Genomic DNA, 22,722 nt, shown 5'->3' with positions numbered 1-22,722 from the left:
GTTCCCACACATGACCCTCACAACCTTATGAGAAAGGGATTGGAATTATTCCCATTTTGCAGAGGAGGAAACTGAGGCCCAGAGAGGTGAAGTAACCTGCCCCAGGTTTCCCAGCCGGTGCATGGCAGACCTGGGATTTGAACCTGAGCAGTTTAACTCCCAAATCACTGCTTCAGGCCATCCTCTTGGGCACCTCAGGAGGGCCTGGAGCTGAGGAGGGAGCCTGCAGGGGGCGGGGTAGGAGGAGCTGGCAGAGGCGATGCTGGCTTGTTCCCTGGACCCTGTTCAGGAAGCTGGCTCTACTCCTCCGCAACCCTCATCACCTCGGGGCAGGGTCCCTGTTCCAGGATCTCAGGAATGGTTGGGGGCAGCGCGGGGGCCCCCACTGGGCTTCAGAAATCAGAGGCCCTGAGCACTCCTGCAGGCTGGCGCACACGCACACCTGCAGGAGCCCCTCCCACCCTTTATGGGAATGAGGGTGTGCAGGGGGCAGGGGCGGCGCCTGGTCTGAAGCCGGCTGACGCAGGCTGAGCTCACTGGGGGAGGCTCTGAGTCCCGGTACCTGGACAGCCACGTGTCCATCCACTGTCCCTGCCCAGGCCGAGTGCCCGGATGAGAGGGGAGGGGGAAGGTGGCTTGGAAGGAGGACCGAGGGATGAGAAGTTGCCTCGTGTGAGCTGCTCTGGCCCGTTCTGCCACCAGCCCCGTTCTGCTGCCCCTCCTCTGAGCGGGCACTTTTGACTCCGGCCCTATGGCCCTGTGTTGGGAGAACACATCAGAAGTAGGAGAGAAGCTGCTTCTAATCAGGAGGCGAGTGGATTTCTGGGTGTGTGATTAGGGCTGGCAGAGGTGAGCTGGCAAACAAAGAAACACGGCCATCTTCTCTCAGGGAACTGCTGTGGTGGCCCTGCATCTCCATTGCCAGCTCCAGATTCAGGGCGCTTCTCTTCAGAGGGATGACCCCAAGGGTGACATTTCTTTTGTTCAGTTTTACTGTCAACAATTTTAAATGTAGGCATTTCAGACACGCACAAAAGTACAACAAACAGGGCAGTGTACCTTCACGTCCACACCAGTCAACAGTTGTCAGCTCTTGGCCAGTGTTATTTCTTCTTCGTGTTCCCACAGCAATTCTTTTGAAGCAAATCCCAGACCTCATCATATCACTTCATGCCTAAATATTTTAGTACATATCTCTGAAATGGTGGGTCTCAACTGGGGACAGTTTGGTCTCCCGGGGGACATTTGGCAATGTCTAGAGACATTTTTGGTTGTCACAACTTGGGGAGGGGTGTGCTACTGGCATCTAGTGGGTAGGGGACAAGGGCGCAGCTAAACATCCTACAAGGTGCAGGACAGCCCGCCAACAAAGAATCACACCCCACTCCCCTCCGCAAGCGTTAACAGTGCTGAGGTGGGGAAACCGCGCTCTAAGAGCTAGGGACTCAAAAACCAGCCAGCCAACCGCAGCTATAATACCATCATCAGACCTTAAAAATAACGATACTCTTTGAATGAATCATCAAATGTCCAACCAGAGTCCGCATTGTAGCGGGTGCTGCTTTCATGCTAAGTGCCCTCCAGGGCCGAGAGGACTGGGCTAGTTTTCAGACACTGTTGACTCAGGCAGGCAGAGGGATGCATGTGCTCTGGGACATTCCAGTGAGGTTTGCTTTCTAAACACGTGCTGTATTTGCGTGGTTCTACGTGGAAAACATACAGAGAGTCTAAGGTGGAAGGTCCTGCCCAACCCCACCTCTAGCCCCTGGCTGTCTCCCGGGAGGCAGCTTTGCCCCTGTTTAGTTTCAGAGCAGGTTGAGTACATACCCCAGTGGAAGGTGGACCCCCCCCCACTGTCCCTGGGGATAGGCACACCCTAGGCAGAGGCCAGGTGGGCAAACCCATGTGCAGGGGGCTCCCGGAGTCCTCTGGCTCCCGGAATATTTTCTCACCCTCAGTTGCCATGTGGACTAAAATTCTGGCCATTAATTTTTTTCTGCCAGGATTGAATCTTAATTATTCCTTAGGGGGAATCAATCTTCGATTTGACATCAGCCCAGATCAGTATACCCAGCCCTTCACCCTGTCACCGTGGACGACTGAGAGCAGGGTAAAGGGCACACAGGAAGGGTACATGGCAGTGTGGACCAAGGCAGGGGGTGGAGAGCACGGGCCACGGGCCGGTCCTGGGGAGCCGGGGCAGACGAGAGCCCTGTGAGGAGGGCACCCGGGATGTGGGCGGGGGGAAGGTGGGGGAGGCTCAGGAGGGTCCACACGACCCCTTTCACGTCCCTTCTGGATGTTGGATGTCAACCACAGGAGGAAGGGCAGCTTGAGAGCTCCGTGTCCCACCTTTGCCTGGGGGGCCAGGTGGGAGGTGTGAGGGCAGGAAGGTGCCCTGTGACTGGGGGAGCCGGGCTGGGGCCAGGAGGCCCGGAGTCTGCCATTGAGAGGCTGTGGCACCGGGTGGGCCCTGTGTCCCAGGCTGCGGAGAGAGGGTTTCCCGGAGGCCCCAGTCTCTCTGGCCTTCTGGGATTCAATCTGTGGGGTGGGGCGAGGGCTGCGGGAATTGGAACCTGGGCTCTGTCCCCTCTGAGCTGGGCAGGAGGAAGGAGCCTGGGCCCAGAGGGAGCTGTGGGGATGGGGTCTGCTGGGTGGTGACAAGAAAGGCTGCCTGGGGGCAGGGCGTGGACCAGATAAACCCTCAGGCCCCTCTTACCACCCTCATCCCCACCCCATCCCCATTCCCACTCCATCCCTGGGCCAACCATCTGGCGATTCTCTCCAGCTGGGATGTTCCAGCTCTTTACGTACATTGAGGCACCCAGAGGAGAGAGAGAGAGAGAGAGAGAGAGAGAGAGAGAGAGAGAGAGAGAGAGAGAGGAGAGAGAGAGAGAGTGTGTGTGTGTGTGTGTGTGTGTGTGTTAGCACGTGCGTGTATGTGTGTACAGGCATGTGCGTTATCCCCTAGGACTCTGGGGTGTGTATGTGTGTGTTATTGAGGGACCACCGGTCACAAGACCCAGGTGAGGTGGGCTGGTTGACTTTCTAGAGGAGGGCTTGATGCTGACATGCCTCTCACTTCTCCTGCTGGGAGTGCGGAGAGGCCTGGGGAGAGACGGGAGCAGGGGAGCTGAGTGGGGGTGGGAGGCATTGGGACCCTGGGTAGAGCCAGGGGCGGGGCTGACCAACCATTTGCCCACCCTCTCTGGGCTTCAGCTTCCTCCTCTGTCAAGTGAGGCTGGGACCTATTCAGCCCATGTCAAGGGGTCTCCCCCAGGACGAGAGGAGGCAGTGCCCATGGGAAGGGCTGGGGGTGGTGGTCCCAAGGCCATGGGATGGGAGGCAAGTTGGGGTGTAGGGGCTGGTGCTGGCCGGGCAGGGTGAGGTGCCAGCCGCCCCCATCAGTGGCCCCTCTCGCCCCCAGATCCCCCAGATCAGCTACGCCTCCACAGCCCCCGACCTGAGTGACAACAGCCGCTACGACTTCTTCTCCCGCGTGGTGCCCTCGGACACGTACCAGGCCCAGGCCATGGTGGACATCGTCCGTGCCCTCAAGTGGAACTACGTGTCCACGCTAGCCTCGGAGGGCAGCTACGGTGAGAGTGGTGTGGAGGCCTTCATCCAGAAGTCCCGTGAGGACGGTGAGTCCGGCGCCCGCCTTCAGGGTCGTGCTTGGGGACGGGGGGATGTCACAGCGTGGTGGCCGAGCACTGCTCGGGAGCCACTCCCTGGATTCTGCCTTGGGCTCTCCTGCCCCGGGCCACCCCCTCATGGGCCTGAGTCTCTCCTCTGAGCCTGTGGCCTTGTGGGTGGGTGGCTGGGTGACTGCTGGGGGCTGAGGGTGGATGTGAATGACTTTTGTGGACATGGCTGGGCAGACGGAGGGACTGTCAATATTCCCAGCATGGGAGCTGATGGAACAGCCCCTGTTCTCAGGCAGAGAGGAGGAGAAGGAGGTGGGGATGGAGGTGGGCTTGTTCAGTGGGGTCTCAGGGACCCAGGAGCCAGAGGCCAACTAGCAGCTTCTTGGAGCAAGAATTTGTTTGAGGGACTGGGGATTCAGAATCCTTAAACTTGGGCCGTGTGGTGAGGGGCAGGGGCTGCGGTGGGGCTGTGCCGGCCTCAGGGAAGTAGGTGCCCTGTGGGTGGGATTCGGGGAAGGGTGGGAAAGTGACTTGCTCTCCTCGGATCCTCCCCACTTACCACAGGCCCCCTTGCCCCGCCGAGCTCACTGTGTTCCTGAATTGCCATCCTCAAAGTGATAAAGCTTCTAGATATCAGCAAGCAAGGAGAGGCTAAGCAAGCAAGGGTTACCTCCACGGCAGGCCCAGACCTGGGCCTCTGGCTGGTCCTTTCCGATGGTCACACTGAGGCAGGGCAGCCTGCGTGGGACTGTGTGTGTGTGGGCGTCCAGGGCAGCAGACAGGCCCCTGGGTTGGGGGCTCCACCTGGGCTGGTGAGCCCTGCCAAGCTGATTCAGAGCTGTGGGGGCCAAGGGACGGCTCCCGTGCTGCGTGGGGCATGGAGGGGAGCAGGGAGGCCCTTCCGCTCCGGGCGGACCCTCCTCCCCGCAGACGGGGCCCCTCTGCCTCCTCTCCTGGCCTCTCCCAAGGCCCCGTCTCTAAATAGCTCACTGTGGCGCCCTCGACCTTGGGGGATGGCATCTCTATATTTATACCCGGAGAGCCCCGGAACTCTAATTGCTTTTCCTAAGGACCACAGAGTGTCCAGAGGCTGGCGTTGGTAACACCCTGTGGGCATAATCCTGCTATAAATCTCAGACAAGCCCCTTTAATTGTACAGCCGAAGCAGCTCGGGTGCTTGTAACCTGGCAGTGAGGGCAGCGGGGTGGTGGAAGTGGGGCAGTGCTGACTAATGGCTGCGGCTCCAGCAGCTGGGCCCCCGCGGAAGGAAGCAGGGGGTGGACAGACCCCATTCCCACCTGCAGGCAGGCTGGGCAGTGTCAGACCCCAGCCCCGCCCCCCCGACTGCCCACAAATCCTTTCTTTCTTTGCTCAGACTTGGGTACCTCTGCACTGGCTCCACCCATCCTGCTCTGCAGGCTCCTCTCCTCCCTGATGGCTTGAGTCCTTCCCCAAACAAGCCCACTGCCTTTCTGATTCAGGTGCAACCTCTGTTGGATTTGGGGACAAAAGTGCTGGATGGGGCCAGGGACAGAGGTCCAGAATCTTAGCGTTCAGCTGTGTTTGGTCCCTGCCATAGGGACCTGGAAGCCACCCCCTGTACTCAACATAGCCTCCCCTATGCCGCTGGCACATGCTGAACCCCTGTTTATACCGGGTGTTCTGGGTAATCTGCCCTACCAGATGAAGCAGGTACCCCCGTTCTCCAGGGAAGGAAGCTGAGGCTCAGAGACACCAAATAATTGGCACCAGGCCACAGAGCAAGTTAGAGGTGGAGAAGGGGCTTGAATCCAGGCGAGCTGGCTCCAGGACTAGAGGTCTTAACTGCTTTGTATTTTTTTCTTTTTTTTTTTTTTTGCGGTATGTGGGCCTCTCACTGCTGTGGCCTCTCCCGTTGCGGAGCACAGGCTCCGGACGCGCAGGCTCAGAGGCCGTGGCTCATGGGCCCAGCCGCTCCGCAGCATGTGGGATCCTCCCGGACCAGGACACGAACCCGCGTCCCCTGCATCGGCAGGCGGACTCTCAACCACTGCGCCACCAGGGAAGCCCAACTGCTTTGTATTTTTGTCACTCTGTCTTCTGCCCATTTCCCACTACAGTAACTGAGACCCATGTGGACCAGTCCTGTGCAAGGGATTGGGGGTATGACAGTCACATGTGCACGCACACACACACACACACACACACTTGGCCTGGAGGGACACATGCTGACGTGTTAAGCGTGGGAGAGGCATGGGATTGGGGTGAGGTCAGGGCATTGCATTTTGGCTGAAGCTAAGGCTACTGTTTGAATTTTCTGCAAGCATCTAATCAGGCATTGAGTAGTTAGAAAATAGAAAGTCTACTCAAGATGTTTAAAAGGACCCCTAGAAAAATAAGAGAACTAGCTTCTCTGCCTGGGCCCAGCACAGGGGCACAGCTGTGCCCTGCCGCCTGCACTCCTTCCCATTGCTGAGGGTCTGGCCTCCCACCTGGCCGGACCTCCCTCGTCCGCAGACCCCCTGGCAGGGTGTGCAGCCCCGGGGCCCTGGCTGGGCAGCTAGGTCTTCCCGCCCCACCTGCTAAATGAAATTTGATTTGGAGAACCATCTTTAGGCAAATGAAAAGAAAAGGAGAGAGAAAGCCACGCTCCAACTGCCCAAATTGAAATCAGAATTGAGCGGCCAGTAGAAAGGGGCTGCTGTACCTTTTGCCTAATTCCTGTGAAAGATTAAAGATGTCTTTGGCTGTATATCGTATTGATTTGTCCTCTGAAGTATAAATCATCTTTGCGTTGCTCAGAGGAGTGCCAGGGAGCGGGGAGGACGGGAGGGTGCGCTCGCCAGGCTGAGGGTGTACATCAGAGCCCTGGTGAGAGCTCAGCCAGCAAGTCCTGGGTGCCTCCTGTGTGCTGGGCTCTGGTGGGTCCTTCAGGGAGCATAAATATGGCCGTTTTATAGATGAGGAAACCGAGGCCAGAGAGGGTAGGTCACTTTCCCAAGGCTACACAGCCAGAACGTGGAGGAGCTGGGATTGGAACCCAGCTCCACCCTCTGGGTGGGGAGCTCCTGGGTAGTACCCAGCCCTATTGGGCCGTTGGCCCAGGGCTTAGAGAAAGCTCTGGCACTGCACTTTCCAGTCCCCATCAGCAGTGCCCTCCCACCCCAACCACTTGGTCATGTGGATCATGCCCTGAGCCAGCCTATGGCCCTTGACTGAACCCTGCACTGTGCCAGGCAGCCTCACTGCACTTTCATGAATCCTGATGACAATCTTGTGGGCCCAGTGTTTTGTCCCCCTTTTACAGATGAGGAAACTGAGGCTCAGAGGGGTGAAGTGGCTGGCCCAGGCTCACACATTGAGGTGTTGGAGCAGGACGTGGGGCCAGGCTGTCAGACCTAGGCCCTTTACCCCACGCTATCCGTCTCCCCCAGCTTATATCACAGAGATGGCAGTGCATGGTTAAGGAACAGGCCTCGACAGACAGACCTGGGCTCTGACTCAGCCACTTACTGGCCACTTGATTCTGGGAAAGTCACTCAGCCTCTCTCGGTTTTGGTTTCCTCATCTGCGAAATGGGGATGAAACTGGTTGTTATCAGAATGAAACATGCTCCCGGCCCATGGAGGTAGGCGCTCAGGAACACACATTGGAGGGTTATTATTAGGGGTCTGGCTGCCTGGGCCCCAGCCCTCCCTGGTGCCAGCCGCTCTTGGGGAGGCCCGGGGAGTGATGGAAGGCCCGAGGGGGTGGTGCTGGGCCCTGTGTGGGGCCACAGGCAGTGTCCAAGGACAGGATGAGGGACAAAATCACAGGAGCCCAGGCCAGCCTGCTTGCCCTGGTGTCTGCAGCAGGTCGTGGGCATGTGTGTGCTTTTGTGAGGTGTCGGGCGCATCCCCCATCTGTGTGTGTGTGCTGCCTTCTGGCTGCAGGGCTCCCCCTCTCCCTGCCAGGCAGAGGCTGCCCAAGGGAAAGGCTAGGGACACAACCAGGCCTGGGATCAGGTACGTAGAGCAGGCCCTGCCTGGGCTCTAGAGATAGTGTGAGTGAGTCACCCTTGGAGGGAGATGAAGGCTAGAGGGGGTGGCACAGATGGGGCCCCGCCCTCGGTGCCTCCCACCACTGTCCTGGGCGCTCTCGGGGGTTGGGGTCTGGAGTATGAACTTGTATACCCCCACAGCCTTTCTGTATCAGTGGGGCCTTGTGTGAGCCTCAGTTTACTTGCACTAGTGCTCCATTTCAGATGAGGACAACCAAGGCTCAGGGAAGTCAAGGGGCCTCTCTAAGATCACAAGGGAGTGTCGAGTGTCAGAGCCCAGGGCTCCTGTGTGGGTGACAGGACAATGGATAATATTAGTAGGTAACATTTATGGAGCCCTCCTGTGGACCAGACCCCATTTTATGTGCTTCATACATGTTAACTCATTTGTCTTTCAAGACAACTCCATTATACAGATGGCAATACTGAGGCTCAGGGGAGTCCCTGAGGCCACACAGCTGGAAAGTAGCAGGAGTGGGATTTGAATCCAGCATGGCCTCCTGATCTCTGGTGCACGTCATAGGAAGGACACACAGGTCAGCTCTGGGCAGGGGCATCTCCATGGGGCCCCCTTGGGAGTTTGGTGATTCCAGCACCCTGGGCACATCTAGGCCTGTACTCCTAGGGTGAGAATGGGAGGGCCTTCCTGGGTGTGGCACGAAGGGATGTGGGAGCCTTAGGCCTGCTCCTTGAAGGATGTCCTGTCCCTCACATGGTGGAAAATTTAAAGCCTCATCTCCCTGCTGTGTCCCCGCATCCCCCATTGGTATTCCGGAGATGTTGGTGAGTCAAGCTGTTGCCGGTCTGACCTCCAGCTCCAACTCCCAGGGCTGAGTGTCAGACCTCCATTTAGATGGGCCTGTCTGCGCGGCAGAGTGGCAGGGCTGGCAGCTGGAGGCCCAAGGCTGGGGCACCTCATCCCTCTGGCTCTGTGACATCTCTAGACTCAACTTCTCCAGCTGTAAACAGAGGCTTCAAGGGGAGGGGGGAGGAGCTAGCCAGCTGGAAAGAGCTGTGCCACCCGGAGGGGCTGGCACTGCTCATCTTTCTGGGAGACCAGAGAGGAGAGAGGTTTGCCCCAGGGCACCCCCGGGATCCAGAAGCTCCCCTTTCTGCTGCCTCCCCTCCCGGACCTTGTCTCCTTCCACGCCCCTCTCAGGCTCTTCTCCAGTCACACCAGCCTCCTCACGGCTCCTCTAACACTCCAGGCACAAGCCCACCTCAGGGCCTTTGCACTGGCTGCTCCCTCTGCCCAGAAAGCTCTGTCCCTGGCTGTCCATGTGGCTGCATTCTCAGTGCATTCAGCTGCCTTCCCAGGGGTCCCCTCTTCAGAGGGGCCTCTCTGACCACTGCGTCCCCAGTCCACTACTCTCCATTCCATGCTCCCTGCTCTGTTTTTCTTTATAGCAATTGACAAGTACATTTTTTTTTGTTTATGGTCCATGACAGCAGAGATTTTTTGTCTGTTTTGTTCTCTGGCACCTCCCCAGCCTCTAGCACAGTCCCTGGCACACAGTGGTTGCTCAGTAAATGTTTGTGGGATGGGTGATCATGAAATCCAGCCACCTACTCACTTCTTTAGCCCTTCTTCCCATCCTAGGCCTGAAAGGTTGCTCTCCCAGTCTATAGAAGGGCAGACTGAGGCTGACAGAGCACGGACTTCTGGGGTCAGGCTGCCCTGGAACCCTGCCCTCCCCTCTGAGCTCCTGGCTGTCCCCAACCCTATCCTGACTCATGGAGGACAGGTATCCTTTCCACCGCAGCGCCTGCCTTGGGATGCTTTGTTCTGAGGTGCTGCCTGCCCCAGAGGGCAGGAACGGGAAGAGGCTCAGCCTTCCAGACCCCGCTCGAGTCTCCCACTGGCCTCGACTTCATGGATTTATTTCACATCCACTGGGTACCCAGCCCGTGCGCGAGGAGAGGAGAGAGGTAGTGGGCTCTGCCAGCTCTCAGCGGGCGTGGGAAGAGCAGTGCCCAGCCAGACCTGGCACCCTGCCCTCCTGCAGGAGGTGCCCAGGAGAATTTGGCTTGATAATTGAATGAAGGGATGTGATGACGCATGTGTTGAGGTGAAGAGATAAACTCCAGGGTTGCAAGGGGCCCAGCCCATCAAGATGGGCAGTCCAGCAGGGCTTGGAAGAGGGGTACTTGGACAAGTGGAGAGGAAGGAAGGGGTGTGCCAGGTGGGGGAACAGCGTGAGCACAGCCTGGAGGAAGGAGTGAGCAGGCAGATGGGACCCCAGTGAGGGGCCTGGCCTGGTCCTAGTAGCCGTGGGATGGAGACCCATGTGAGATGGAGCGGAGCGGTTTCTTTCAGGTCAACCCTGCATTTAACAGTTTCTTGGCACTTGGGGTTGTTGTGTCCACCTGCCACGTCCAAGTTACTTAGGGCCCTGGGGAGTCTTCTCTGCCTATCACGGCTCAGTGCCAAGGCCCCTCCTCCCTGCAGACTTGCTTACCCAGGGAGGCATGTGATCTTCCCCTAGGCTGGCCTCCTGGGAACCCCAGTCATACCTGGCCCAGTGCCTGTTGAATTTCCCCTCTTCCTCTTCCACTTGACTGGGCCCCTTGAGGCCGTGGAAGGCAGGACCCCCTTGGCTCTGTGTCCTTCGCCGTCCCTCGCACACAGTGGGGCCTCAATAGATATTTGTAGGATGAACAGATGACCAGCCCTGTGCCCTTGGGCACGTCATTGCCCTTCTGGGGCCTCCGTCTCTCATCTGTGACAGGAGTGGGCACGTCAGCTCATCTGCAGGATCCAGCTCTGACATCTGGCAGGCTGGGTCCTCCTAGCCCAAGGCCCCTGACTCCAGGCATCCTTCTCGTAAGCAAAGGCTCATCATGGGGGCACTTCAGGCTTGGTCTTTTGGTTCAGGGATGAGTGGGTCCAACTGTATGGGGACAGAGCCTGGAGCATGCGACCTTCTCACCCTCAGTCAGGTGAAATGTGGTTGAGATCAGCTGACGGGGCAGGGCGCTGGAAGCAGGGAGGCGTCCTGCCACTGGCTTTGGGTTGGTGTGTAAGAGAACAGGGTGGCTTGTAGCATCTTCTTGAGGGGAGACCTCTGGGCCTCACAGCCCAGGGACCCTCAGCCCTGCCCACTGACCATGCATTTTCCAAGAATGTGGGAGGGGAGTGGACCCCATCCCGGAGCCAGTCCCCACCATTCTAGCTTATCAACCAGGCTGCCCCCAACTTGAGACAAATTGCATCTTCCTCTCCCTTGGTCTGCTGCCCGTCACTGCTCTGTGGGTGGAAATTCAGTGGCCTTGGTATGGGCATCCCCTGCCAAGCTGTGAGGCCCACCACGTGCCAGCTGGGTCTCCGGGATGCTCTGGGAGATTGGCAAGGTGCTGGCATCAGTGTGACTGCTCAGTGATTACCCAGCCAGTCTCTGTCCCGCTTTGAAGGTGAACCCTGAGCTCTCTGGCCTGCTGTGGGGACTTCGCCTGTCCGCTCTAATTTCTCTGCCCTCCTGGCCTTCAGTTCGGTGCTGACATCTCTTGAGTTTGTGAGTCCCGTGGGTTGGGTGTCATCAGGCCACTTTTCCTCTCTCTCTGACTCATCTCTGATGTGTTCGCCCTGGCCTATCACGATGGGGACATGCTCCCATCTGAGTTTGCCTCTGAGCTGGACGGGATTGACAGGAGGAAGGAGACAGAATGGACACTGAGCCCGTTTTGCTCTGAGTTTGCATCCCTTCCCTCTTGGACAGGAAGCAACATTTTCTTTCACCAGGCTTCTTTGTGGAACATGTTTGAAGATTTCTTCCAGGTCTAAAAATGTTTTCCTTTGCTGGTTGCAGCCCCTTTGTGAATCCCTGTCCTCCCTGCATGATGCAGTAGAGTGGAGGGCTTAAGAGCCCAGATGCTGGCTTGGCTACCATGAACTGTGCAATCTTGAGCAGTCACTTAGGGGCGCTGGGCCTCAGTTTCCACCTCATGAAATGGGAATATTTATAGCACTTCCCTGGACTTCCCTGGTAGCCCAGGGGTTAGGACTCCGTGCTTCCATTACAGGCGGCCCAGGTTCGATCCCTGGTCAGGGAACTAAGATCCCGCAAGCCGTGCAGTGCTGCAGGAAAAAAAAAAAAAAAAAGAAGCACTTCCCTTCTAGCTTGCCATGAGCATTAAATGAGTTAATACATATAAAGCACTAACTAGCACAGTCTGGGCCCTGCACTAAGCACTAAGCTTCTGGAGGTGTAATTTTCATCATTATTCATCAGAGTGGGAAGTGGGGATCAGGACCCAGTTCTAGTCCTGGCTCTGTCTCTGGGTGGCTGTGTAACACTGGGCTGGTCACTTTCCCTCTCTGAGCCTCAGCTTCATCACCAATGTGAAGGCGATGGGTCAGGGGACCTCTGAGGTCCCCCGTGATGTGGGTCTTTGCATCTCTCACCCATCTCTCTTGGCTTTTCTGTCCTCACCACATGGAGGTCCGGGTACCATGGGGTTGGCCTCTGGCTTCTGCTGTGTCTATGTTCTTGAGCCCAGACCTGAGCCCACAGAGTAGCCACATCCACAGCATCTGTTTCCTCAGCTCCTTTGGCCTCTTTGGTTTTTTTTTTTTTTACGTCTGAGCCTTTTGACAAACACATCTCTAAACCTGGTCTGAACCCCATTGTCTTCAAGTTCATTTTCCTGCCCTTGTTTCTTTTTCCTCCCCTTCCTTGAGCCTCTGCACTGGAGCACCTTGGGATCTATCCTCCGAGGCTCCCACATTTAGGGATCCCTTCCGATTTCTTCCCCTTTGTTAAAGAGCAGGTGGCAAAGGCCGTTGACCTTTCCCTGCCCCCCACCACCCCCAGCTCTGGTCTGGGCCTTGACCTCCAGGAAGCCCTCTTCACCTGTTTGCTGACTACTGGGTTTGAGCCTGTTTCCCTATCTGAGGCAGGGTTCTAGCACCCCCAGCCCCCCAATCTGAGCTTCTTGGAGGTGTCACCAAAGCAAGCCCCATCTCCCCTTTCCCTGCACTGTGGCTTCCTTCCCACCCTACCCTGAGGCTCCTACTTCAGGCCAGTATGGGGCTGCTGAGTGTCCTGGGTGGGTTCTGGTTTCAGCCTCATCCCCTACTCCTCTGTGACCTTAGGCAAGTCACTGCCCCTCCCCGAGCCTCCAGTTCTTCACTGTAAGACCGGGAAGGGACTGTGCGCCTTTTTCAATGGGTGCATGCATGTCTTGGACACACGGAGGGATGCCCGCAGCCATTTGTGCCTTATTATCCTGTGTCACCCACCCAGCCCTCTTCCCAGAGCCTTTGAGCCCCAGGCTCTGCCTCCTGCGCCAGCCCCTCAGGCAGCCCGGCCTGGTCTGTGTGAAGACCCCTGGACCTTCTTTTGTTTTAATATACAATCTCTAGGGAACATTTCATTACCCATCCTCATTGAAGCTACCAGACCCTGGCCCCAGCTCCTACACAGCCGCCCTGAGAATTGTCCCTGTTTTACAGAGGAGGTGACCGTGGCTCAGGCTGCCCAAGGGCTGGTGCAGTCCCTCACAGCTTGTCAGATGCAGAGCTGGGATTTGCATTCTGGTCTGTGTGACTCCCGGAGCTCAGCTGGAGGGAAGGAAGGTGGGTGGAGCCCGCCTTTCAATGAGGTGTCTGATGCCTTTCACCTGGCTTCTCCAGGGAAACGTTGGTGGGTCAGTCAGATGGATGGACCTCGGAGGACCCCCCCTTCCCCCTCCCCCCCCCACACCGCCGCACACAGAGGCCAGAGGTTCTCTCAGGGCCAGGGAAGGAGGAGGGGGAGCTGCTCCTGTGACGGACAATGTGTGTGTGACCGGAGTCACCAAGTCACGTGTGGCCTTGGATGAGCGTGTGAGGGGCTCTGTCTAAAAGTGGGTGTAACGGGGCCTGGAGATCAGGAGGAATGCATCCCCTGATGGTCACCTTTTCAGTGATGGCTTCCCTCGTGCTCCTGGGGTTTCTAGGGACTCAGAAGGAGCGAGTCCAGCCCTCCAGATCACAGAGCCTGCTCTGGGGGAATGTGGCTGGTAAAGAGGGCAGTGGGGGGCATTTCTTCAGCCCTTTCACCCCTCACTTCTATACAGTAATTAATTCATTTGCACTATAGATATTTACTGAGCATCTATTATGTGCCAGGCGTTGAACCAGGACATGGGGGATACAGCAGCGAACTAAACAGATGAAGATCCCTGACCTTGTGAGCTCATGTTTGGGGAGAGAGATAGAGGCAGCTTATAGTAAACAAGTAAATACATCACCATATAATAGAATTTCAGATAGGAACTGATGGGCATTTCTGTGAAGAAGAACAAAGCAGCATAAGTAGACAGAAGGCGCAGGTAAGGGAGACTATAACACAGGTGGTCAAGGAAGGCTTTTCTGCAGAGGTGACATTCAGGCAGAGCCCTAAATAAAGTGAGGGAGTGAGCCATGCAGAGATCTGTGGGAAGAGTGCCTCAGGCAGGAGAATCAGCAAGTGCAAAGGCCCTGAGGTAGCAGCCTGCCTGGCATTTGGGGACTATAGCCAAGAAGAAGGAGCAGAGTGAATGAGGGGGAGAGAAGTAGAAGGGGAGGAGCATATCACAGGGGGCCTTCTGGGCCACTGTGAGGACTTTGGCTTTTGCTTTGAGTGAGATGGGAACCATGGGAGCGTTGTGAGCAGAAGAGGGACGTGAATGGACTTGGGTTTACTAGGATCCCTCTGGCCACTGTGTAGGGGAGAGACTGTGGGCCTGAGGCAGGAAGGCCAGTGAGGAGGCTACTGCTGTCCTCCAGGGTAGAAGGGACGATGACTGGGACCAAGGGGCTGGGAGTGGTGAGAAGAGACAGATCTGGGGTATGTTTTTTGTTTGTTTGTTTGTTTGTTTTGCGGTATGTGGGCCTCTCACCGTTGTGGCCTCTCCCGCTGCGAAGCACAGGCTCCGCACGCGCAGGCCCAGCAGCCATGGCTCACGGGCCTAGCCGCTCCGCGGCATGTGGGATCCTCCCAGAACGGGGCACGAACCTGCGTCCCCTGCACCGGCAGGCGGACTCCCAACCACTGCGCCACCAGGGAAGCCCTATTTGTTTGTTTTTTGTGGTACGCAGGCCTCTCACTGTTGTGGCCTCTCCTGTTGCGGAGCACAGGCTCCGGACATGCAGGCTCAGCGGCCATGGCTCACGGGCCCAGCTGCTCCATGGCACGTGGGATCTTCCCGGACTGGGGCACGAACCCATGTCCCCTGCATCGGCAGGCGGACTCTCAACCACTGCACCACCAGGGAAGCCCTGGGGCATGTTTTGAAGCTCGAGCCCACAGGACTTGCTCCCGGGTTGCATGTGGGCAGAGGGCAGGGGCATCGCCCAGGCGGTCCTGGCTTCAGCACCATGGACAGCGCCAGCACCAGACACCGGGGAAGCCCTGGTTGGCTCAGGTCCCCAACAAACAAATGGCCGGTCCCTGGATGCTGATCGGAGCCTCATCTGTAAAGTGCTGGTCCCTTCCCCTCGATTTTGTTATCCATTTCTCTTTTAGCCAAATATGTTTATTTCTGGGCACTGCTGCGAATCCATTTTGGGATGAGGCAGGTTTGAATGCAATTATATAGCTGGGATGAGAGGTTTGGAAGCAGTTGTCTCCAAAAATCTCTGCATCTGGCTAAATTGTTGTATGGAGGGGGGTGCTAGGATGGGAACTGGGGGAAGGGGAGCTTCCTTGAGGAGGGGGTGATGGGAAGAGAGCCTTGAAGAACGGTGGGCCTGTCTCAGAGGAGCAGCAGGGTGCTCTGGGTAGGGGAGCTGAGTGACTGAATGTGCTTATTCATGATGCCCTCCTTCTGAGAGTGAGGAGGGGGCGGCATTCCTGACACTGAGCAGGGTAGGTCAGCCCATGGCAGACCGTGCTGACCCTCAGGGCTTCCATGGACTTGCTGTGTGTCTGTTCTTTGGCTCTCAGTTTCTCCAACTGTAAAATGGGGTAACTGTAGTCCCTACTGTGCTGGTTATTGTAAGAATGACAAAAATGGGTGAATTAACCATCAGAAAGGCTAAGAAAGGGCTGGAGGGGTGAGGGGCTGCCTCTGAGGCCTCAGACCCCAAGGGTGAGCACTTGGCCTCTTCCTGGTTGGGTGCTCCCGGTCCCTTTGTGACCGTCCTCCTTGTTCTCCCTGACTCATGTGGCGGGTTATATCTGTGCCCCATTTTGCTGTAGACAGAATGATCATATGGATATTCTATGCAAATTCTCATTTTTAATGAGCCAGAAGAAAAACTAACGACCATCTTGCAGGCGTATTGGGGCCCAAGGGAGGCCTTGGGATGGGGGAGGAAGCAGGGGACAAAGTGACAAGCAAGAGGAGAGAGGAGGGAGGAAGGGGAAAGGAAATGGAGCGGGGTTGGGGTGGACACAGTAGGGGCTGCAGAGTGGTGGAGGGGAAGCACGGGCTCTGTTTACCATCTCTTAGAACCTCTCTGCCCCATTTTAAGATGGGGAAACAGGCTCGGAGAGAGGTGGAAACGTGCCAGATACCCCAGAAGCTGGGAGAAAGAGAGAGAAAGGCAGAGGAGAGGGAGCAGATGGGCTGGAGAAAGGGAAGGTGGAGGCAGCTGGGACTAGGCTCTGGGACTCGGTTTCCTTATCTGTTTGATGGTCGTAGCACCTAAGACGTGGGCTGATTAGGAGGAACTAATGAGAGAACATGTGCAAACATTATTCGACTGAAGAGGGCTGCCTGAATGTGAGGGGCCGTGGAGTAATGTGTGTGGGGGAGAGGGAGAGGATGGGGCAGGGGACCGAGTGGGGGCGACAGGAAGACGAGGGTGGAGGGACACGAGCTGGAGATGGGGGTAAGACAGTAGGCCAGCTCTTAATTAATTAGTCCATTCAGTCATTTGTTCATTCATTCATTCCTCAGCATCTATAGTCTACTTCATAGAGGGAAGTCAGCTCCCGGAGGGCAGGATTCTTGTCTGTCCTATCCATGGCTGTCCCCGTAGTGCTGAGGGCAGCATCTGGCACCAGAAAGAGCTTAAATTGTTGCTGAATCAATGGATGTTCTGTGCCTGGCACTGGGCCCAGCAGTGGCCATCTCCCTGGAGCTCAGAGGCTTCTAGTCCAGTAATTTCCCTTCCCTGTGCTAAGTGCAGTGCTTGAGACATTGCGATTGTTACCGGCACCCAAGGGAGAAGGAGCCTGGGGACAACTCCGAAGGCTTCCTGGAGGAGGGGGCCTGAGATGAATCCTCGAGAACTGACAGAAGCCGACTTGAAGGAGTCTGGGAAGGGGAACTGGGCATAAAGGCAGAGGGAACAGTCTAGTGTTGGGAACTGCAGGTGCTCTTGGAGGTGGGGAGTGATGGGAGCTGAGGCCACAGGGCCTCAGGACTGGGCTGAGGGGTTTGGATTTTGCCCTGAGCCCTGAGGGAGGTGAGAGCCAGCGAAGGTGGGAGGGAGGGGTGGGCTGGGGTGGGATCAGTTTTGGTGGAGAGGTGGGGTGGCCAGGCTGGGCAGGCTGAGGTTTGCATGCAGGTGTGGGGCTCTGGTCTGGTCAGGCAATGTCGACAGGAGTCGGGGGGCACAGGGGATTCGGGCCTGAGGGGTCAGCTGGCTGCTGCCAGGTGAGGCTGGACCTGCCCCCGGGGCATGGAGCCAGCCTGGAGAGAGGCCAGGGCTCTGGTTTAGATTAATTAAAAGACCTCTTAGCTCTGGGCAGTCCCACCGGGGCCGGAGTGCCTGGAGAGCATTTAAATGTCAACATAAATATGACAATGACCCGAGTCCTTCCTGATACTTAGTGTCCAGATTCCCAGATGTCCCTTGTATTACAACATGGGACAGTCTCTCACTGTGAAAAATGTCCGACCCCAAATGCCTATGGAGAAAAACTAGCAGATGGTAGCATCCCCTGCCCCAGCTCTGGCCTTCCACAGGAAGGGCAAGGTCAGCTGAGCACCCTTCTCCCACCTCCCCTCCCCGGATGCCCTCCTGAGGCCCACTCAGGGTTGCTCCCAGGATCCAGGCCTGGAGTCCCCTTTCCAGCCCTCCCTGGTCCCTGTCTCTCCGCTCCCAGATCTGGCCAAGCAGGCCCCCAGGCTGTGGGGCCCCAAGCTTTTCCCCAACAGTGTCGGGAAAGCCTGGGGCAGGTTTTGGGGGGTGGGGTGAGTGCTTCTTCAGCTCAGGGCCACATCTGGGCCTCTGTCCCTGACCTTTGTCTACCAACTTTTAACTAACCCAAGTCCCAGGCAGCCCAGCACCTCAAGAAAGCCTTCGACGGTCCACAGGGTCGGGCTGGTGTCTGCGCTGTCCTCACTGCCCTCCTCCACCACAGCCAGTTTATGGAGCACACTCAGGCCCACCGTCTCATCCTCCTTCCCAGCCGGGGGCATCAGCAGCCCCATTTTCTGGCTGAGGAAGCGGAGGCCTCTCCCCAGGTACATCCAGAGCCAAGGCTGGGCCCAGACCCCCCCATTCCTTGCATTTCCTGTTGTTCTGCCATCAAAAGAGTCCGCCTGGAGGAGCCAGAGCCGGGCTCCTCACCATTCCTCCCCCTGCCCTGGCCTGAAGAGGACGGCTGGTGTGGGAGAGGGTCCAGGAGGACTTCATTACCCAGTGCCTGCTTGTGGCACGTTGCGGGGGCCTGAGCCCGCCGCCGGTGGGGAGACATGCTTGGCCTACCTGGGTAATTACATCTCAACATTTCATTTTGCTTGTCAGTTTCTACTTCCTGGGGATGTGGGCTCCTAAATATTTCATCCCAGCCTGCAGCTGCCTGTTCCTTTCTGGCCAAACCGCAGGCCCGGCTGCTGACCCTGAAGCCTGGTCCCTCCCTGCCCACCTGAGCCTCGCTTCCTGTTCTGGGCTGGAGCTGGCCAGAGGTCATCTTCTCCATGCCCCTACCCCACACAGAGGTCTCCACCACCAGCCCAGTGCTCTCTTCTCTTCCCAAGGGATCTGGGGTGAAGAGGCCAGACAGACAACATTGCCAGAAATTAGGCTCAGTTCAGCCAACATTGATTGAGCACCTCCTGTATGCCTGACACTCTGCTGGAAACCAGGGAGTTAGGAAAGAGAAAGATACAGTCAAGAAAGAAAGCCCCTTGAAGGGGCTTATGGGCTAATGGAGGAAACGGACAACAGTGTTATAACAGCAAACACTTATTGAGTACTTATGTGCCAGGCACTGTTACACGTCTTAACTCACTTATTCTTCATGCTTTGTTATGAGGAGACAAGGCCCAGAGAGGTGCGTAACTTGTCCAGAGTCACACAGCTAACAAGTGGCAGAGCCAGGATCTGAACTCAGGCAACCTGGTTCCAGCCTTCATGCCCTGAAGCACTAGAGTCACAAACCGACAGCCTAGGCAGAGGATGGCAGGTGCCAGCGGAGAGGGGTGAGGTGAGAGCCGGGGTGGGCAGTGATGAGTCCCCACTCTGGGATGTTTTCTGGGGGAGGAGGTGGAGAAACTGAGCCCCGAGGTGGGGTTGGGCAGGTGGGGAAGCAGGAGGGGTATTTCTGGCAGAGGGACCAGCAAAAGCTCCAGGGTGGGAAAATTTGAGTTGCGTTGGAGAAAGTGGTCTTGCTGTAGAGTGTGGAGTGAGGCTGAGGAAGGGGCTGAAAAGCTGCTATGTGATCTCAGCCCCTAGGTGTGTCACTGGAGCGGGCTGTCTTGTTCTGAAAGGGGTTTTTCAGCAAAGGACTCTGAGCTAACACTCAGCAGTCCTGTTTCTGGCTGCTGGCTGGCCTGACTTGCTGCATAAGCCTTGGGCAGACTCCTTTCCCTCTCTGAACAAAACCTGAGGAATGGGCGGGCTTCCCTCAGTTGAAGAATGCCCGGTATGGCCACTGAGAGTGGGGGGAGGTGGGCCTGCGGGGCGGGGGTCTCCTGGGGGGCCTTGGGGTGGGGGCGGGCCAGAAATCAGTCTCAGGGCCCCTCCCCCCTCAGTCCCCTCCTGCCACCACCTGCCTCAAACACCTTTGCTTCCTTCTCTCTCTCTCTCTCTCTCTCTCTCTCTCTCTCTCTCCTTTTTTCTGCTTTTCTCGCTTCAAACGTGTTTTACCTAAATGGGTTTGTGTTAAGATATTAGGTCGATCACTCAGCACATTTCCCTCTGCTCAGAGCTGAGCACCACGAATGATGCAGCTCTGACCAGCTTGTGCTGCTTAGCGGCCTCCCAGCGAGGGGGCAGCAGCACTCAGCTCAGGGGCTCTGAGCCCCACAGCTGCCCTGGCTGGTCCCCCCCAGCCTGACTCCTCCCCCTCCCCAAAATATCCCCCCAGGGGGCAGGCCTGTCCACAGGTGATCCCTTTAATCCTTGCAACACCCCTGCCACGTCCGGGGAGTGGCGAGAATGCCCTCCCATTTCACAGGCGCAGATGCGGAGGTTCAGAGAGGTTGGGTGGCTTGGCTCTTATCACGTAAGGGACTGAGGTGGGATGAGGGCCCCATCTGTGCCCAGCCTTGGCCTCCTGTGTCACAGCAGGCCAGCTCTCTGATGCCTGTGCCCCCTGTATCTGCAGGTCCAGCCTGATTCTCTATGGGAGCAGGTGGGTGTGAGTGGACAGCCTGGTTTCAGAGGAAAGTTGAGGACTTTGCCCTGATGGGGGCACTGAGGCTCCTCGGTAAATAGTTGTACCCCTCCACCCAGTCGCTACCCCATCTCCGTTAGCACCCCCCAGCCAGGCTCCCCTGCACCAGTAGCAAAGGTGAGGTGTTGATGGTGCTAAGGTGTGGCCGGGCTGGCTGGTGGAGATGTGGACAGCTGACTTGTGTGCCTGGGTCTGCGGCTGTGGGGCTGTGTGGAGGGTGTGACTTTGGGAGGTTGGGCGTGGTGAGTGTAGCTGTGTGGGGCGGTGTGATTAGTGTGTGAGCCTGTGTGGCTGTGAGATTGTGTGAGGTTGTAGTGATGTGTGGTATGTGATTGTGTGAGGGTGTGTGTCACCACGTGTGTGTGGCGGGATGGGGCTGGGAGTGATGCAGGGGTGGGGAGATGAGCTGAGCGTGTTCAGGAAAGAAAGGATGTGTGTCCTGCCTTGGATAGTCCCTGGGCCCCAGGTTCTGCCCAGCACTCTGTCCCTGGGGACAGCTCTCAGTTTCAGCTGGTGTCTCTGGTCCCCAGAGCATCTCTCACCAGCCCTGGGTCCTGACCCAAACTGGGTGATGAGGTCCCTGCCCCCCGCCTCAGCAGCCCCCACCCCCACTAGGACTTGCTCCCCAGCGGCTTTGGCTCCAGCAGGCCAACCCAGGCCTTCACAAACACCATCACATTTGACCCTCACTCCAGCCCCACCGGGCTTTTTTTTCCCATTTTACTGATGGGAAGCCTGATGCTCAGAGAGGCTAAGTAACTTGTCCAAAGTCACACAGCCAGGAAGCAGTGGAGCAGGCATCTTCCCCTCTGTCTCAGACTGGAGGGGAGGGGAAAGCTGAGAGCAGGTGCAGTATCCACGCTTTGCACAAACCTTTGATGGGGTATATCAGGGAGACACCTGTAGGTGGGAAACCGGAGTGACTGTTTCCCCCTCATTGTCCCTTGGTACCTGGGTCTTCCTGGCTCCAGCCAAATCTCTCACAGTGGGCCCACCGTGTCCACAGGGCCGGAGTCGCCCTGCCCTCATGCCCTTCTCTACTGGCCCAACTATCTTCGGCTCTGGGCCCTTGGGGCCCGGCCAGTTTGCATGGCTATCTTATACTTCTCCAGTTGTTCTTTTTGCATGTGCATTTCTTGAGCGCTCGTAGCAAGGAATTTGCATCTAGGTGGAGAAGTAAATTCCCAACAGAAGGCAGGACTGAGAGAGAGGTCCTGGTGTGCATGACGCCCAGCACCACGTGTACTTGGAGCTCACCAATGTGTCCTGCAGGCGCTGTGCATGGATAACCTTTGCAGCCCAGAGCCCGGCACAAAATGGGTGCCCAGAGCCTGTGCCTGCAGACATTCGGGCACTCCGTGTGACCAGGTGGTGGCTCAGAGGGGAGGTCATCGTGGGCTTTGGGGGTCAGGGAGGTTCCCAAAGGAAGTGGGAAGGTTTGAGCAGGCGGCTGCCTCAGGTTCCTACTGAGCCTCTGCCCCTCTGCCCGTGCCAGCGGCTCCTGCCCCGCCAGCCCTCCCATCCCTGTCAGTCGGGCACTCAGTGGCTCATTCAACTGGCAAGCGTGGGTCACTGCCTGACCCGAGCAGGCACAGCGTGTGTGCTGGGCCCCATGAGGGATGGGGTGGAGAGACAGACACCGAGGAGAAACTGGGGCCCAGCAAGGGAAGGGCTGGCCGAGGGAACAGCCTCTGCTAAGGCCCGTTGGGGCAGCAGATGTGGTCAGATGGTGGATTTTTGTAGGGACCAGACCTGAGGAGGAGATGTGGCCTTGAATGTCACATACACACACACACATGCACAAACACACACACACGAACGGGTGGGGAACCACCAAGGGTTGCAGGCAGGGAGCCATGTGTCAGAGAGATTTGTGCTTTAGAAAGAGGATGGAGTGGACACCGGAGGGTGGGGAGTTGGACCGAGAGTGGAGCAGACAGGGGGATGGTGGCCGTGAACCAGGCTTGAGCTGCCTCCCGGAGAGCCCTCAAGCCCTCTGTGGAGCCAGAGCCAGCCAGAGTGCGGGTCCACCCCTCTCTGTGCCCCCCAGCTCTGCTCACCCCGGACAACCACAGGTTAGGGGACATTCACTCAGGACCTGGGTGCCTTCCTGACCTCAGACGCCCTTTTAGCCACAGCTCTGCTGCCTGGAATCTGCCATATGGCTCCATTTACTTAGACAAGGACTTCCTTCCCGGTTGAAAACAAAAGTAACACCATGTTAGTCACTGAGCCCTCTGAGTAACTCCCTTTCCTGAGAGCAGGTTTGGGGAGAGGGCCTGGCTTTGGAGTGGGAGAGAAAGAAGGGAAGACCAGGGAGAAAGACCTCTGTGTGTGAGTGTGTGTATGCATGTGTGTGTGTGTGTGTGTGTGTGTGTGTGTGTGAGGCCATACAGTCCAGGGTAACTCCCAGCCTCCTTCTTGCCTTCCCCCCAACTCCCTCTCTGGCAGGAACCTAGTGGAGCCTGGGGGACCCCCTTGGGTTGTTAACAATCCCCACTTTCTCTCCATGTTGCAATTT

The 22,722-nt window shown here is 57.3% G+C and overlaps 1 protein-coding gene across 4 annotated transcripts in view; it reads left to right on the top strand.

Annotated features, from left to right (window-relative positions):
- The window catches only part of GRM4 (glutamate metabotropic receptor 4), a gene marked incomplete at both ends in the record, with an annotated part of 106,932 nt that overhangs the window by 35,249 nt on the left and 48,961 nt on the right, over nt 1-22,722 (top strand). For all 4 annotated transcript variants that reach the window (XM_081245536.1, XM_081245533.1, XM_081245535.1 and 1 more), the window contains one exon: nt 3,428-3,644. In XM_081245536.1, the coding sequence (XP_081101662.1) occupies nt 3,428-3,644 (217 nt within the window). The remainder of the gene's footprint in view (nt 1-3,427; nt 3,645-22,722) is intronic.

This window comes from Mesoplodon bidens (assembly GCF_964165515.1).
Source record: "Mesoplodon bidens genome assembly, chromosome: 10".
In the NCBI taxonomy this organism is placed as follows: domain Eukaryota; kingdom Metazoa; phylum Chordata; class Mammalia; order Artiodactyla; family Ziphiidae; genus Mesoplodon; species Mesoplodon bidens.
This window is presented reverse-complemented; position numbering and strand designations above follow the sequence as displayed.